Source organism: Apostichopus japonicus, chromosome 19 (assembly GCF_037975245.1).
Source record: "Apostichopus japonicus isolate 1M-3 chromosome 19, ASM3797524v1, whole genome shotgun sequence".
Classification (NCBI taxonomy): domain Eukaryota; kingdom Metazoa; phylum Echinodermata; class Holothuroidea; order Aspidochirotida; family Stichopodidae; genus Apostichopus; species Apostichopus japonicus.
Window position 1 is genome coordinate 10,734,733 of NC_092579.1, and position 13,257 is coordinate 10,747,989.

The following is a 13,257-nucleotide window of genomic DNA, read 5'->3' on the forward strand; positions in this document are numbered from 1 at the left end:
AAGATAGACATGTGTCAGACACCTGAACCAATCCTTTAAGATAGTGACTATAGTACTAGGCCTACTTCCATGTATTTCGGACACCTCGTTTTTCTATTTACAAGGTCCGTCCAAAACTAAACTTGTATTTGACACCAATCCTGAAGTGACTTTTCCACTGTAGTGGTCTTTGTTCTTGAGATTAGCTATTTTCTTATCAGTTGCAACCTGATAACCAAATAATACAACTACTGTAATAATATGAAGCTATATACAACAAATACAGTTTGCAGTGAAATCATTTCTTGCAGCCTTCATCAGTTTAATATTGTGCAGTTAAAATAGACCATTCATATACTTATCAGTCAATATACTGTTCCATTGAATCTTTGCTTTCCCATTATTGTTGCAGGCATTCATGTTTTCTCTGAATTTTTATGTGTGAAACAATCTCTTATATGTTTAAATACGTCTGATTTTTTTTTAATTCCACAAAAACCACTTCATCTTAAAGTTTATTCTTAAACCTTAGAATAACTTTAATTCTCATCAAAAAAGATTAATTCCAGAGCTGACAATGAAAACAATTTCAAAAGTAACCTTTCTACAGTTATCACATACAGAGACAATTATTTTAGTAAATAATTTAACAACATGTGACTGATATAACAAAATGATTTCCATATTCATATCTTTTTGAGGTTTCAAGCTATCATTCCTTAAATAATTATATCTTTAAAATGATTTGTTGCAGACGGTTCGGTTTCTTCCGCAAGAAACCTATTTCTTCCGGGACGTGGAAGAAATTGGAAGAAACCTGTTTCTTCCAGGTTTCTTCAGTTTCTTCCGGAAGAAACTGGGAGAAACTGTGAAAATTGGCATATACGCAGCACAACCCACATACATGATAAAGAGACAAATAGTTTACCACCATCTGACTGAAATGCATACCATTGAAACCATTAAAATATGATATTTTTGTTTTGATTATAATTTTGGGTTGTTTTATAAATCACAATATTGAAGGACTACTTATCATCTTGCGATCCCCCCATCAACCGGAATTGCATAACTGGCCATACTGTATGAATGATTAACCTGGATTGGCCCATGCACTGAGATAATAGCCGAACAATATCTGTTAGATTTAGGCAACAGTGTAATTTTTGCAACTCCCTAAATTACAACTTGTAGTTAGGAGGACTTGTTATCCCAACAGCAAAAAGAACAAACGTCCGCAATTAAACGTAGCTGGCCACAAGCCAGCCCTCATTTCACACAACAACTTCCAGTCGAATCTGTAACCCTCGTGTCTTGAGTTCAATCTCCACAAAATATGGTCATAGTGGTCAATGTAATCGTAGTAATGAGTGTGAATTGTAGAAGGCCTACACTAGTTTCCAGGAAACACTTGCCCCTCCACTCAGAAACTAGTTTTTAACTAAGAACTGGGCTATAATCAGGACCATTCTGGTCTGCAAAATATTGCTTGCCCATAGCTGAATTGTCAGCTGCAAGTAGCCTAGTACTATATTGTGTACAGTATATGCTGGAAGCATGTCATGTGCTCCAAACCTAGATATAGACTACCTAGATGACACTATAGTGCTTCTTGTCCATTTATTACATAGTTAGAAATCATTGCAGATTGTTTTAATACTTTATCAACAGTTTTTCCCCAAAAAATGAGTTTCTTCCATTTTGTCCGGAAGAAACTGGAAGAAACCTATTTCTTCCGAGTGGAAAAAACCGTGGTTTATTCCGCAGTTTTTTCCACCCTGGAAGAAACCTGCGAACCCTGGTTGCAGAGCATGCAAGTCTTCTTCATATATACTGTAACGTTGCTATTTGGGAATGTAAACAAATTTAATTTCCCGCTTTCACTGTATGTTAAACATATTTTCTCAAATTGTGATGAAGGAAGAGAAGTTTTTCTCCAGTTTTCTTTAGCTCATTGCAACCTAGACTTGAATGACTGAAGTGGGTACCAAATAATGAATAATAAAAGACAATTCTAAATCCAGATACTGTAGTAGTGTTATTACAACAATTCAATAATCTTTTTATTCAGTATAAAGTATGAGATTTGTGAAATGTTACTGTAGCTTCCCGTTTTGCAGTATTTTTCCAGCAAACAAATTTACATACTGTATCAAGCTTGTCAACAATTATATTGTAGTTATTTTATTAAAGAATGTAGATTACACCACTTCAGGTCATATTAAATCTCATAAATGAGGTCTTAATTTCACCTTCTTATAATATGCGTATACCTCACCTAAGATTTGCTCCTTGTTTCATACTTCTTTCTACTTCTTATTAATGATTTTCTTTGTGTAATGAAAAAATCCGGTCCGGCCGGATTTTATCCGGCCGGATTTCATGTACTATCCGGCAAAATCCGGTTCCGGCCGGATCCAAAAATTTGGATCCGGTGCATCCCTATTTATGCCTACCATGAATGTAATTTGATTGTTCTCATATTTAGTGCTGAATAATGCATAAAACAAACATTAGCTCTTTAATCAGCAGATTTTGTAACCATTGTAAAAATAGAATATATCGTTTCCATATAGTAAAAAACATTCACAAAAAAAAACCAGAAACACTCAGAAGTGCTAGGACTCCTAGCACTTCTGTTCATGTTACGTTCATGTAATTGTGACAAAATTAGTATTCCTCTCCGTTGTGTCCTTTGGGAAGCGGAAGAAACTATACTTCTCATCACCCGTATTTCATGAAATTAGAAGAAATAGTTGCTCTGTTCACAGATATTTACTTCCAAATATTTAAATTACTCAGTAGCATTGTTAAGGTAATGCTACAGTATCCCAGTGTCATCGCACTTTGCAAAAAACATTTTTATCAGAAGAATTTTCCTGAGAGATTTTGATGTATTAAAAGTGTGATTTCCTTTTCTATCATATCCTGGCCTCTAAAAAATCTCATGTGTTTGATAGGTTTGAGTTGAGGTAATTACCTCAAAGCTAATGAATACAAAGCAAAGGCAAAAAAAAGCGTGTTGACCATCGTAAAAAAATGCTATGGAAGCGTTTATTTTCAATGTTCGCAATTCTTCCTGTGTTTTTCATAAGGTTTACATATATATGGATCTAATAATATGTGTGTAAGGTGTCAACCTTTTGCTATTTCTTCTCTCTTAGGTACCAAGGTAAAGAATTCACACCAACAGAATAACACAATGCATCAATTTTGGTATCAACTGAAATGAAAATGGATATTATTCTGCGCATTCTTTGTATGTTGTTTAGCTTGCTTCCAGGTGAGTCAGGCTCTTAAACTATATAATGTGTGACAGTTCTGCATACTCACAAATAAACATATTGGGGAAATTTTCCTTGTATGTGGGTGTGTGAGTGTGTACACTTGTTTTGTATTTTGACTGAGGACTTGAACAGAGGAATTCCAAGTCCTCAGACATCATTTCAAAAGAATCCCCATGCCCTCAGACAAATTTTGTTGTTCAGATGTATTGTTAAGGTTAGGGTACATGGATTGGAACAATTGGAAACACAATGGGGTCCTCAATTGGTTCAGTCTGAATGTAAAGCACACCTGCGTGCGTGTATGTGTTTATGAGACACTTGCTGTAAACATATGGTAACTCAAAAAGTTTAAGATGGATTTACTTCATACTCAGTATGTGGATCGGTCTTATTGTGTACAAGAATTATATTTTCTTCTGTGATGGTCAAAGGTCATTTGAGGTTAAGTCTGAAAACTTGTAAACATGATAACTCACAAAGTACATCTTTGTTAAACTTCATACTTACTGTAGTATACATAGATCCAACTTGGTGAATGCATGAACTCTATTGAATTGGTATAGGTAAAAGGTCACTTGATGTCAACAGATTTCAAAGTCTGCAAACCTTGTAAAACATACAGTAACTCCAAAATTAAAGCTACTGTACAATTAGTTTGCGAGTTCTCTGATGTTATGATTTTCGTTGGTCAATTTCAGTTCAGTTAAGTTTTTTGAAAGGGCTCTATAGGTACTCAACATAACATGTATAGTCATCCAAGAAATAAAATCTGCTTCAAAGAGTTGATTTTCGTGCTGTTTGCTTGTTTTAAACACACTCAAGTGCCCCTCATCAGTTTTCACCCTCATGAATTTCAATCATTCAACAAGTTTACTGTATCTCAAATGGTATAAACATTGGGTCAATGAGTTATCTCCAATGGTCTCAAAATTGACCATATTCTCTGTGATTTAGACTAATTGATGTTGGCATAAGTAAAATGTGAAAATATTTCACAGTGACAGTGTTTAAACAATATCATGTAACTCTTATTCAATAATAACAAATTTAAATAGGTGGTGACAGCTGATTTTCTAGCTCAAATTTGGTTAAATGAAAATGTCCATTTGCTCATGCATCTGTTTGTCTATATTTCACATTGAAAGCTGTTCTTTCTGGATGAAACATTTTGAATGAAACTTCTATACTTTTAAATCCTTACCAGTGAATTAATTGGTTGATACCCACCCAGAAGTGCTACAAATAAGAGCAAAATATCTCTGATCTTTTCTGGCTCTTACTTAATTCTTGGACAACTTAAACTCACTTGCGCGACATTAGTCAGACAGTTATTGGAATTTCAGCAAACTGTATGGCAAGGAATCACAAAGCCAACTGGCTCTCAGACTCTGGTTTCAAGTTACAATGTTATCTGTAATATGCCATTGGTCTAGCAGTTTGACCATTTGATGCACACATGTAAAGTAAATGAATAGTAACTACTGTAAGTTATATATATATTTGTATGACATTTTTTCGATTTCCCTTCTCATGTCTTGCTAGTTGTGGAAGCAGAACCTTTGAAACCTTCAGTACTAGCACTGGAAGGAGATGCAGCGGAAATAGTTTGCCCGACAATAGAGAGTTATGAATCATATTTCTGGAGAAAAGGAGACTCTATTGAGGACAGCACAGCAGTTGCTTCTTTTGTTGATGGTGTACATAGAGCAGACGCTAAGAAATATGCGGTTACAGCAAATGGAACATTTTTCATTAAAAATGTTACTACAAAAGATGAAGGGAACTATTTCTGTCGAGGAGTTTCAGATATATCTTCGTCCACTGTAGAAATAATGGTATATGTACAAGGTTAGTTACAGTAATAGTTCATGCTTCAATAGAATTTATGGATGTTTTACCAATAGCAATACCTATATAATGTACAAACAGAGATGTGAGGGGAAAGCCAATTTCCCCCATTTTGATTAATGCTTGTATTAATGTATCTTTTTATGACACCATATATGCTGTACCTTCTGTTATTTCCCGATACTGAAATCCCAATATTGACCAGTATTTCAGGGCATCTATACTTTAGGGTTACTTCTTCATCATTTCCTGCCCAGCTTGAAAATATAAGTTTTTTCCTGGAAATGTAAAATCCTGAGAGTTTTATTGACAGACAGTAAGACTAGCAATGACTATGTAATTGACTACTTATGCATGTTTATTAAAGAAGAACCATTTTACTTTTTATGATAACTCTTTTTGTGAGTTGACAAATGCCAGACACATTCACAAAAAGAAATACGTAATTTTGATTTTCTCAGCTTCTCTTCAGAATTTTGAGTTGAGCATTGATCACTGCGGTACTGAAAGCAGTAGTTGCTCGCCAAACATTGATCTTTCTAAACCAATTGAGTTGATATGCAGAGGGAAAAATGCATCTCCATCAGTGAAGTTAAAATGGTTTAATGGATCCAGAGAGATAGAAAGCAATATAAGTGTAGCCAAATACGATCAGAAGAATGCACCATCATCTACAATGATCATAAGTACATTAAAAGTTGTCTACAGAACCCCAGTAACACTGACTTGTCAAGTTGAGCCCAAGAGCAGAACAGATGGTTGTAGATTTGTGAACATTCGACTTGAGCAGCCAGGTGAGGAGAAACTAAAACCGTTCTATTGAAGAATAGTAGTCATTTACAGTTAATTGTCCCAATTAGGCCAGTGATTTCACTCTACTTGATTTTTGGTTCCTTGCCTTTTTGCAAAGCAAGGAACCTATGCGTTCAACTTGGCGTGTGTGTGTGTGTGTGTGACGCTTGGCTTGTGTATACGATATCTCAATAAGGAAATGATGTATCATGATCAAACTTGGTGGGTGGATAGCCCATAGTAAGAGGAAGATCCCTATTGTTTTTGGTGCCCGCAAAGGTCACCAAAGGTCAGTTAGATGCCAAAAACCAATATATTAAAAACAGCAATAACTCCCATTGACAGGGTCCAACACAGTTGATATTTTGAAGTTATATGGGGTCAAAGTTTTTCGGTCGAGGTTTTCGGAGTTAGGATGGCTGTACAGACTTGTCGTTTTGTTTTTTTGAATCAGGAGATAGAACTACATCTGAAACCAAGGTCAAAAGGTCAAAGGTCACATTAGAAAAAATGTGCTTATTTTGGGAGGAAACAAGCAAAAAAGAAAATGTTTGGTTTTGATGCTAGATTTGGATATCAAAGGTACCTTCCGATAAAAAATGTTAATGGGTTGACACCCGTGTGACTTTCGTGTGCGAAGTTATACGAGGTCAAGTTAATTTTCAGACATTTAATTCAATAACTCCCAGTTCAAAGGTGTGACACGATTGATATTTTTGGACAAGTTGCAAATGTTATAGGGGAATATTTTCAAACTTAACGGTCATGTGATCCGAGGTAAACCAAAGGTCAATTAATGATAAAAAACTAGTATTTTGGGGGGAGAAAATGGGCAAAGAAAAAAATGTTTGAATTTTTATAGTTTGATGCTATATTCATGTCTCACCGATCAAAAATGTCAATAAGTTGACCCAAGGTGACCTTTTTGTGTTAAGTTATATGAGGTCAAAGTTAATCTTCAGACATTTAGTGCAATAACTCCCAGTGCCCAGGTGTGACACGGTTGATATTTTGGGACAAGTTGCAAATGGTATAGGGGAATATTTTCAAACATAACGGTCATGTGATCCGAGGTCACCAAAGGTCAATTAATGATAAAAAACTAGAAGTTTTGCGATAACTTGAGAACGAATTGTCTGTTAGGGTTGGGAGTTGCTTCAATGTAATCCAATTTTCAACCCGCATCTGTGTAACCCTTGACCTCAATTTGACCTCTGGTGACCTTTACGTGTTTTGAGGATTTTTACAGTTTCGATGCTATTTTCAGATGTTAAAGGTACCTTCTGATCATAAATGTCAATAGCTTGACCCCTGTGTGACCTTCGTGTGCGAAGTTATACAAGGTCAAAGTTAATTTTCAGACATTTAATGCAATAACTCCCAGTGCCAAGGTGTGACATGGTTGATATTTTGGGACAAGTTGCAAATGGTGTCAGGGTATATTTTCAAACTCAACGGTCATGTGGTCCGAGGTCACCAAAGGTCAATTAATGTTAAAAAAATAGTATTTTGGGGGGGAGAAAATGGGAAAAGAAAAAATGTTTGAATTTTTACAGTTTTGATGCTCTAGTTAGGTCTCACCGATCAAAAATGTCAATTGGTTGACCCCCGGGTGACCTTTGTGTGTGAAGTTATGTATACAAACTTCAAAGTTAATTTTTAGACACATAATGCAATTAACTCCCAATGCCAAGGTGTGACATGGTTGATATTTTGGGACAAGTTGTGAATGGGGTGGTGGAACATTTTCAAACTTAACGGTCATGTGATGTGAGGTCACCAATGTTATCATATCTGTTGACCCGCTTGTAGGTGACCTTATATTGCTTAATTTTTCAATGCCATATTCAGATCTCAAAAGTGCCTTCCGATCAAAAATCCGATCACAATTTGTGATCACAAAAGTGTTGGCTATAGTGTTGGTTACTTTATGGGTACATGTAGGACCACAATTACTTGGACTATTTGAGCCCAATCTCGCTTGATAATATTATGTGTATTGTCATAAACCCGTACGCAAGGAACCACAGTGCCCTTGGGCTCTTGTTCAACTCAATTTTCGATTATCTCAATCTTAATTCCTACCTTGAACAAGCATTGGAACCATAAGTCTTTTGGTTTTCTGACTTTTCTGTTCACAGTTCCCATCACTACTGAAGAGCCACCAGCCCCAGATCAAGACCATTTTTATGGGTTGCCTTTTGCAGCAGCAATATTAGTTATAGTCATAATGTGCATGCTCATGGTCATGCTCATGCTCATGCTCATGCAAAGAAGGTATGGATAAATCACTCCATTCAAAATATTTTGGGGTCATGGTTACATTAGCCCGTGAACATGCTTACAGAAGATTTTCTGGTTAATTTCACCTGTATTTTTGATAATGATTATGGTAATAACGGTCTGTTTCTTTATAATGATTATGGTAATAACGGTCTGAAATGAAGCTGTATTTTGCTTTGGGTTGCAATTTTTTGTCACTTTCAACAAACATGTAATATTTACACCTCGATACAGAGATGTCAATTGGTCAATCTCTCAGGATTGATTGATTTCAATCACGCCAATTTAATCACAGAATGAGAATTTAATCAAACACATCACAATGCGCTTTACAATGAAAGAAAGACAGAGAGAAACAAACACATATAAACATTAATACATAACATTATAAAGCAAAAGCAACTCTGAAAAGATGTCTTTTCAATAGATTTTTTAAATGAGTAACAGATGCGTCGATGGACAAAAGCGTTCCAAAACGTTGGGGCCATTATGGTGAAGGTTCTTTGTCCACTGGTTTTTGGTCCATGAAACGGGAACTTCGAGATGATTTTGGGAGCTGGATCTCAAAGACTTGGTTGGAGCGTATTTGTGGATTTCAGGAGTTCAGATAAATATAGTTGGAGTTGGATCTGTTACAGATTTGTAGGTAAGGAGAAGCTCTTTGAATCCAATACGTTGAGTGATTGGCAGCCAGTGAAGATTATGAAGTACCGGGGTGATATGGTCACGTTTCTTTGAAGGCTGACCAGACGGGCGTTGTAATTCTGAATGCGTTGAAGCATAAGAAGATCTTTACATGAAAGACAGATGAGGATGCTGTTGCAATTGTTCCAATGAGAAGTAACAAAGCGTGGACGAGTTTTGTCAGTGGTTTGCTTGTTTCGAAATCTGCATATGCTCCTGATTTTCATATTAGCAAACAAAGCACTGCGGCATATAGTTAGACTTCAGAATAGCTAAGATCCTAACAGGTGCTGCTCAGTGGCGACTACCGTTCGACAGTTCTTCCTGTTTTGTCGTTGTTTTTTGGATTTGACTATCCGTCTTGACTATATGTCTAACATGTCTAATATGTCTAACATGTTTCAAGCAAAACATGCTGAGTGTCGTTTTACATGGTTATTTCTTGTGTTTCTGTTGTTTCTACTTTTTTATGGATGTGTCGGTAGTGATGATCGTGTAACTAGGCCTATCGTCTTTTCATGAACTGCACTGTACCAGTTACGCCACAATGGCCTAGGCCCAAAGCCGGCTGACTATCAGCAATACCCTGGGGAGATAAAGGGACGTAGGCGAGGTAGAAGTGGTGGAGTACGGAAGAGGAATAGGGGTAGGGGGCACAAAACGTCACTACCAACAGTAATATTTGGGAATGTAAGATTTTTTCAAAATAAAGTGGACGAGCTGAAGGTATGCACTCGATACTTCAATGAATACCGGGAGGCCAGCTTTATGTGTTTTACAGAAACATGGCTCTCAGAAAGTGTGCCTGACAGAATCGTTGACATCCCAAATTAAACACTTGTTCGTGGAGACCGATCTACCGAATCAGGAAAATCAAGAGGAGGGGGTCTGTGTTTTTTCATTAATGATAGCTGGTGTAACAACTTGTCTGTAACACAGAAAATATGCACCCCTGACATTGAAAGTTTGACAGTCGGTCTTCGGCCATTTTATCTACCAAGGGAATTCACACAGATCTTAGTTACGGTTGTGTATATCCACCCGAAAGCGAATGCTGACAATGCTCGTAATCAATTGAAAGCAACGATTAATAGCATTGAAAATTCCCACCCCGATGCCGTTAATATGATAATGGGGGACCTTAATCACTGCAAGATTGACGATTTACTGCCTACTTATACACAATATATTGATCTGCCTACAAGGAATAACACTACACTGGATATGTGCTATGGTAATGTCAATGGAAGTAATTACAAAGTAAAAACTTTAGCTCAGCTTGGTAGTTCTGATCACTCTATTATCCATATGTCGCCCAAATACCGTCGTGAACTGGAAAGATCCAAACCCATTGTGAAGACGCAACTGAGCTGGAACAAGGAAGCTGTTGACCAATTGCGTGGGTGTTTTGAGTGCATGGACTGGAATGTATTTGATGATCCAAACTTACAGGACACTACAACAACTGTTACTGAATATATGAATTTCTGTGCTGATCTGATAATCCCAAAGAAATCGTTTCGCATTTTCCCAAATAGCAAACCGTGGCTATCCAAAGAGTTGAAATCCCTAGTGTATGAAAAGTAAGCTGCATTCTCAAGCAGGGATTTTGATCTTGTAAAGGTAAAACAGCGTGAGATAAAAAAGGAAGTTAAGAGATGTAAAAAAGAGTACGGAAAGAAATTGAAAGATAAATTTGTGGGGGGTAATTCGAAAGCAGCCTGGCAAATGATGCAAAGTATAACTGGTTATAAAGGAAAACATAAAAGTGGACCGATTAGAGATGGACAAAAACTGGTTAATGACTTGAATAATTTTTATTGTAGGTTTGATGTGAGTAGCGATACATTGGTTAATGCAGGAATTGATAAAAAATTGAGGAATATAGTCTCAATTGTGCTAACACTGGTAGTGACAGAGTTATTGTAAATGAAAATGTTGTCAGGAAATATTTTTCTAGTGTTAAGATAAAGCCACAGGCCCAGACGGGGTCCAAAATATGTTAATAAAAACATGTAGCTATCAGCTAGCGCCAATGTTCACTACGATTTTCCAAAGAACACTTGATGAGGGCGTTATTCCCGAGATCTGGAAAACCTCAATCATAATCCCGGTTCCTAAAACAAAAGTGGTCTCATGTTTAAATGACTACCGTCCGATATCACTCACGTCAAATATCATGAAATGTCTGGAAAGGGTGGTACTAAATCTTCTAGCTGAAAAAGGTGTTGTTATAGATGAAAATCAGTTTGCCTACCAAAGCAAAAGAGGTGTAGATGACGCAATACTTGATTACCTGCATGGGGTCTTGAAGCACTTAGACCAACCACAAACGTCTGTGAGGTCAATCTTCATTGACTTCTCGAGTGCATTTAACACTATTAAGCCCAATATATTAGTGCAAAAACTGTTAGACATGCAAGTGAACTATAACATTGTTCTCTGGGTCTTCAATTATATGCGTTGTAGACCTCAGATGGTTAGAATGGGTGATTTCAGATCTGACCAGTGTGTCATTAGTACGGGTGCCCCCCAGGGATGTGTGCTCTCACTAGTGCTGTTCTGCTTGTACACCAATGATTGTAAAATATCGAGTGACCAATGCAACATCATCAAATATGCTGATGGTACCATGCTGACTGGTCTTCTTTATAATAATGACAGCTCTGCCTTTGTTAGTGAAGTACAGAAATTTGTTGGTTGGTGTAAAAGTAACAGTCTGATGTTAAATAAAAATAAAACTAAGGAACTAGTGTTTGATTTTAGGAAAAGGAATATTGTCCACGATCATGTCATAATTGATGGCAAAGTAGTTGAGAGGGTAGAAAGCTACAAGTACCTGGGAATGTATATTGATAATAAACTTAATTGGAATGTTTACACAAAGGCTGTTAAGGGTAAAGCCTGCCAACGACTTTATTTCCTTAGAAAATTAAAACAATGCAGAGTTAATTATACCATCATGAAATTATTCTACCAGTCAATCATCCAAAGTGTCATAACGTCCAGTATTATATGTTTCTTTGGCAGTATGCCGAAGAAGTACAGGGCAGAGCTGGAACGTGTTCGGAAGTTAGCTGAACGTTGCATTGGTTCAAGTCTTCCGTCACTCTCAACTATATATGAAGAGAGTCTGTTAAAGAAACTAAAAAATATAAAAGAAGATCACACACACCCTTTTCATAGTCATATCATTTTCAACAGATCCGGGTTACGATTACAGGTGCCCAATACTAAAACGTCCAGGTTCTGTAATTCTTTCTTACCTGAGGCAATACACTTATTTAACTCGCGTGCAAAGCGATTTGGCCACAGTGTGTGATCTGTCACTTGCACCCCTCTGTGCTGCCTCTGTTACTGTTCTGGTTCTGCTTATTTAGTTTTATTCTCGTAGCTGTTCACTTATAGTTTACTTATTGTATGGTTGTGTTTGTATTCACTAATGTTTTATGTTTACTGTCGACGGGAAATGATTTCCGTTTTCTGTTTTCTGAAATTGACAATAAATTTTCTATCTATCTAGCTTCATTGACAGGCGTGAATCTAGAACAACTCCAAGATCAAGGGCAGAAGAAACATCATTTACCTGAGCATCCCCTGCAGTAATGTAAGAGGTATGGTTTCATTTCAAAACGGGATCTAAAATGCAAAACTTCAGATTTGTTATAAAGAAGCATATAGGTACAGTAGTCCTTAGTCATTAACATTTTAACATCCTGGATGCAGTGTTCGATCTTGTCAATGTGCAATTGACCTCTCTTCTGGTTTGTTTGTGATAAACAGCTGGGTGTTTTCGACATAGGTGATACTAGACAGATCATGAACACGAAAAAATATCTTCTCGGGACGCTGTATAGCTGACGAACAAAATGGGGCCGCAATGGATCCTTGCTGGATTCCCCAGTCCATGACAAGTGGGTTGGAGGTGGCAGAGGTGTTAGCAATAGACTGTTCTCTCCCATGCAGGGATGCAACCCATTCAAGTTCTTTCCCACCAATATCAAACTGGCTATATTGAGGCGTTCTAATTAGCAGCGAGTGGTCAATTGTATCAAAGGCCGCTGTTCAATCCAGCAGCACTAAGATGACTTCACTGGCCGGGGTTGTCTAACGATCTGAGAATGTCATTACATACTCACAACAATGCTGTTACTGTTGATCGTAGGCAGATTTTGATATTGCAAAGAGGTTGTTAACAGCAGCTTGCTCAGTCAATTTGCCCAAGTAAGCCACATTGAAGATTGGATGAAAGTAATAGTATCTCAGGGTCAAGGCTAGAAAGAATTAACTTGTTCAGGTTGAATATCAAGGCAGGCTCCAAAAATACATGCGAGAGCAGAGAATAGATAAATTTTTCTCATGCAGTCAAGATTAATGTTTGAAG

General features: G+C 37.0%; 1 protein-coding gene and 1 long non-coding RNA gene across 3 annotated transcripts in view; one reads left to right on the forward strand and one right to left on the reverse strand.

The window, feature by feature from the left end:
- The window catches only part of LOC139959674 (uncharacterized), a 254,502-nt gene that overhangs the window by 30,967 nt on the left and 210,278 nt on the right, over positions 1-13,257 (reverse strand). The gene's annotated exons all lie outside the window — the stretch shown is intronic.
- Positions 1-13,257, forward strand: part of LOC139959658 (uncharacterized) — a 40,980-nt gene that overhangs the window by 4,550 nt on the left and 23,173 nt on the right. For both annotated transcript variants that reach the window (XM_071957456.1, XM_071957455.1), the window contains exons 2-6: positions 3,144-3,262; positions 4,809-5,114; positions 5,576-5,908; positions 8,048-8,183; positions 12,397-12,487. In XM_071957456.1, the coding sequence (XP_071813557.1) occupies positions 3,208-3,262; positions 4,809-5,114; positions 5,576-5,908; positions 8,048-8,183; positions 12,397-12,463 (897 nt within the window). In that variant the 5' untranslated portion in view covers positions 3,144-3,207 and the 3' untranslated portion in view covers positions 12,464-12,487. The remainder of the gene's footprint in view (positions 1-3,143; positions 3,263-4,808; positions 5,115-5,575; positions 5,909-8,047; positions 8,184-12,396; positions 12,488-13,257) is intronic.